Below are 5,000 nucleotides of genomic sequence, written 5' to 3' on the forward strand. Positions count from 1 at the left end.
GCTGCCAAATCCTCAAAACGATTTGAGACATCTGCCCAGAGCAGCATATCTACAACAGACCACAGCGATCCACGCCCTGTAGCACAGGAGGCACCCACAAGGGGGACCTCATCGCTGCGTGACCCTCCATCCCCAGCATTTGCTCCCAGGGCTGACTATATCAAATTCCGGTTCAAGACTAACCCCTCAGTGGACATAAAACTTCGATGGCTGAATGAAATAAACAAAGCCTTCAAACTTGACCGTAAACTGGCTGAGGTGAAGATGGCAGCAATTACATCTCAGTTTGTTTACATCTCTCGTAACCGCACAGATATTGTCAACAGTGTTACGAAAGGAGAGGTACTGTCCATCTACCTTGAGGCTCAGGACTCGCAGGAAAGGCCTCGCAAATATCCCACATACCTCTTAACACGTTACCCGGTCAATATTGAACCAGCCTTGGCCAAAGAACTGCCGGGCACCCACTCAGTCAGAAGGTTCCACCATAATGACACACCCATCAACCGCCTGGTAGTGACTTGGAGCCTTATAGAGCCACCACCACCGAGTGTCTATTTCAGCTTCCTTCCATGCCTACCACCCTGTGAACTTCGTAGGATGAAAGACGAACAGCCATGGTGTTACCGGTGCTGGGGCATCGGTCATATCTCACGGTATTGCGCCGCGACCGAACGGTGTGCATGGTGCTCGGGCCCTCATGACTCCCGCACTTGTTCACACCGCGCCCCTCCACCAACTGCTGCTACCCCTGACTCGGCTTCATCACAATCCCAGCCTCCCCCACCAGACACCTCGTGCTGGAAATGTCCACGATGTCATCAGACAGGGGTCAACGCCTGGCATGGTTGTGCAAAGCGTCAGCAAACCACCAATGCACTGGTTGTTAAACACACGGGTCACACTGAGTCACCACCACCTCCTCCCTCCGTCGGTAACCCCCACTCTACCTCTACTGCCTCCTCGGACTCCAAGCAAGTAGCTGCACTTCGCGATGCAGTGGCAGCCCTTAAGACTCGGGTCGCGACAATGACCGCACGTTTCGATGCAATCGAAACGTGCCTGGATAGTTTGGTTAAAAAACAGGCCACATGTGAGGTGACACTGAACTCGTTGGTTGAATCGCAACAGGTAATTATTAACACCATTAGCACCATCACGGAGAAAATGGATTTTATTGCTGCTAGATTCGGCAATCTAATTGCAACCCCACACAGGGAGTCTCCCCTACGTAACACAACACCCAGTGACCCCCCACCACCACTACCCCCCACCACCACTACCCCCCACACCACCACTGCCGGCCGAACCACCACCGTTGCTCATACCTCCACAACCGCCCGAACCACCACTTCTTCATCAATTGGTCGCCGATACCATAGAACTAAAATTCAATAATCAAATGAAGCTACACGTCATCTCATGGAACGCCTGCGGTATCACAAACTGGGCCAAACGTACAGCACTTAAAGGGTACGTGCACTGTCACCACCCAGACATTATCTTCATACAGGAAGCATTTATAGGCCTCGCTCCACCAAACAGGGATGCACCTTTGCTCAACCAATACGTATCGTATGTACATCAGATCCGAAACGGATTAATTACGTATGTCCACAACACCGTCCAGCATCGCTTTCTTCAAAATTCTATGGACAATAACACGACTTATCAGCTTCTAGAGGTAACAGTTGGCTCCGGTACCATAAGATTATGCAATGTGTACGCTGCACCGAACGGCCTGAATCCAGCTATACTTCCACCCCCCACCACCCACGGTATGATTTATCTAGGAGATTTTAATAGTCGACACCCTGCTCTAGGAGATCTCGCAGGCATTATAAATCGCAACGGGACTCGACTTCTGGAATGCATTCAACGCAACAGGCTAACTCGCTGGGACACGGCTGGCGCCACGCATGCTCGAGGTGGTACCTTAGATCACGTCCTTACGTTTGGATTAGTGGCCTCCCAAGTCCGGTGTTCAACGATACCGACACTATTCTCCGACCACGTAGCACTCAGCGTCCAATACACCCTTCCTACCACGCCATCCCCAGTGCACACCCGTACACGCATCGTACTCCCACCCAAGTACTGTCCCACATATATTTCATACATAACAAACCTCCTACCCACATTTAACCACCACTGTCCTGAACAGTTATATTCCTCCCTCGTTAACGCCACACATACTTTCTACACCCAATACGTCAAAAAGCCACACATCACACGTCATCCGAATACACACACTTGGACACTAGACAACCACATCGTTCAGGCGGAGAGGAAAGCGATGGAGGATGGCTTTGCCTTTCAGAAAAGACCAAGTCCAGAAACTCTACACCAGTATCAACTATCAAGAGATGACTTAGTTGCTCTACAGCGTTGTGTTCAAACGGATTCCTGGAAAAAACTAACGGACAGCATTAACCATCAAACGAGTATTGGCACCATGTGGCACCTCATCAACAAGGTGATAAAGAAAAAACATCACAGTGCCCACCATCATAGTCCTACACAGTTTGCACAAGACCTTGTTGATGCCTGGTCAGCACAGGCACGAACCAGCAACCTCCCACCATACATACACGACGCTCTCTCCACCCACAAAAACTATCGTGCACTCCGACTTGCCTCTGCCTTGCTGAAGACCGAAGAAGAAGATGAGGAGATAACCGAACAAGAGCTGCGAAGAGCCCTCGCCAAGGGTAAGGCGACAGCTCCTGGCGATGATGGTATCACCTACGCCGTCCTCCGAGTACTCCTGGACGTACCTGGTAACCCCCTCCTCCAGCTGTATAATCTCTGCTACAACCTGGGATATGTACCACGGGACTGGACTTGCAGCACGATAGTACCGATTCCTAAACCTGGCACTGACAAATTCCGACCTGTATCTCTCACCTCTTGTTTCTGTAAAGTATTGGAACGCATTCTTCTATCACGTCTGATGTTCCGGATACAAGATAAGCTCTCGCCCCGACTGTACGGCTTCCTGCCCCAACGAGGAACACACCACTGCCTCATGGAACTCTACACACGCCTCTGTCCCACCAGTGTAGTGGCTTTCATTGATTTGAAAAGCGCATTCGACATCGCCAACAGGGACATTATCCTCGACCAACTTGTTGACTTTGGCATCAAAGGAAATTTACTGAGGTGGATAAGAGGATACCTGCAGAACAGGAACTCACGTGTATTGTTTAACCCCTTCCATACGGTGCCGCACACGTAGGCGTCATGGGGAGCGAGTGTATTCGCGAGGCTGCCATATCGTCTTGATTATATTTATTGTAGTCGCCCCTCCATAATGACATTCTTTCTAATTCTTTTGTAATCGCATTTTCTATGGTTATCAAAATTCACGGGTGAAGAGAGAACGATCGATATAAGCGGTGACTATATTTTATGATGCGAGTATTATTACGACACGTTGTACGGCTGGCATTGGCTGCTGCCACTGAGATCTAAGTCCATGACGCCTACGTGTGCGGCACCGTATGGAAGGGGTTAAAGGAGCGTACAGCAATACCAGAGAGTTTGAACTCGGTACTCCACAGGGAGGAGTACTCAGTCCATTTTTATTTAACATCCTTATGCATCGCTTTCTCTCTCTGCTTCCTGACATCGACGGTACAACAATCACTTGCTATGCAGACGACATATGCATTCATTCAAGATCACCACAAGACATGCAACGTTTCCTTCAATCATTTCATTTGTCATCCTCCTCATGCGGGCTGGTCATCTCACCAGAAAAGAGCAGAATTTTATCTTTTCGCCCAGCAAGAACTTTGCCAGAATTCACTGTTGGCAACACCATCGTGCCATTGTGCTCACAGTACCTTTACCTGGGGGCACCAGTTCGTATCACACCTTCTATCCCAGCAAGACAACGCGTACATCCAATTGTTCAAGACCTGCTAACCCGGCTACAGAGACGATTGACTCCTCTTAGGTGGTTAACCAACAATATTGCTGGAGTGTCCATCCCTGTCGCCAGAACTATATATATCACATTCATTCGATCAGTGGTTGATTACCTCTCTCCCGCACTTAGTCAGCTTTCCAAAACTACTTTGCAACCACTTGAAAAATTCCAAAACCAGGCAATGAGGCTCATCTTAGGCTGCCCTACCACAACCAGGATCGTCAATATACAGCAAGAACTTCGTCTACCACCAATTGTAGAGAGAATATACGCAAACGTTACCTACTTCACTATCAAGTGCCTGCACTACCCCCACTTATCTCCTCACTTTTGTCACACAATCCAGACATCGATTGATTTGGCAGAGCCTCGACCTCAGCTTCGTCCCGGTGGCTGCTCACTGGTCCTTAACATCAGTTCAAACATTCGGAGGCTTAACATAAACATTTTAACAGAGAATGAGGACCTTGGCCTCCCACCTTGGCAGACACCCATGCCAACAGTCACCTATACTCCAACTACCAAGTCCGACCTACCACAGCTCCAGAAACAACTAGCCTTAGAAACTATCGCCGGTCTGTCATCTTCTTTAAATGCGGCCCATCATCTCTTCACTGACGGTTCTTTGCAGGAGGACGGTAGTGCTGGATGTGCTGTGTATTCCCCCAACATAGAGCCACCACTAGGGGGCTGGGCAGGCCGTCGACTCCCTAATTCGTCAAGCTCCACGTATTGTGAGTTGCATGGGCTCCTGGACGCTGTTACTTTGCTGACACGGACTGGAGAAAACGGCTTGATCATCTGCGACTCTCAGTCAGCCCTCCGTGCTCTCTCATCTACCAAGCCTGAACACCAACAAGTGGTAACACAAATAATGCGACAACTGGCCACAACTCACGAAAACTCACAGAGGGTACACTTCCTGTGGATTCCATCCCATATCGAACTCCTAGGCAATGACACCGCTGATCGGCTAGCAAGGACAGCCTGTAGTATGGATCCACCAGCTGCCACTTCTACTACTGCCTTCCTACCTTCTTACAAGCGAATGGTAAGACAAGCTGCC

At 49.5% G+C, this 5,000-nt stretch overlaps 1 protein-coding gene across 2 annotated transcripts in view; it reads left to right on the top strand.

Moving 5' to 3' along the window:
* Positions 1 to 3,532: 3,532 nt before the first annotated feature.
* LOC143038902 (uncharacterized) overlaps positions 3,533 to 5,000 on the top strand; it is a 2,400-nt gene continuing 932 nt past the window's right edge. The window contains exon 1 of one of the 2 annotated variants that reach the window (XM_076208619.1): positions 3,533 to 4,985. In XM_076208619.1, the coding sequence (XP_076064734.1) occupies positions 3,600 to 4,985 (1,386 nt within the window). In that variant the 5' untranslated portion in view covers positions 3,533 to 3,599. The other variant, XM_076208617.1, reaches the window with a different exon arrangement.

Source organism: Oratosquilla oratoria, chromosome 25 (assembly GCF_046742065.1).
Source record: "Oratosquilla oratoria isolate Oo_2021 chromosome 25, ASM4674206v1, whole genome shotgun sequence".
Classification (NCBI taxonomy): Eukaryota; Metazoa; Arthropoda; class Malacostraca; order Stomatopoda; family Squillidae; genus Oratosquilla; species Oratosquilla oratoria.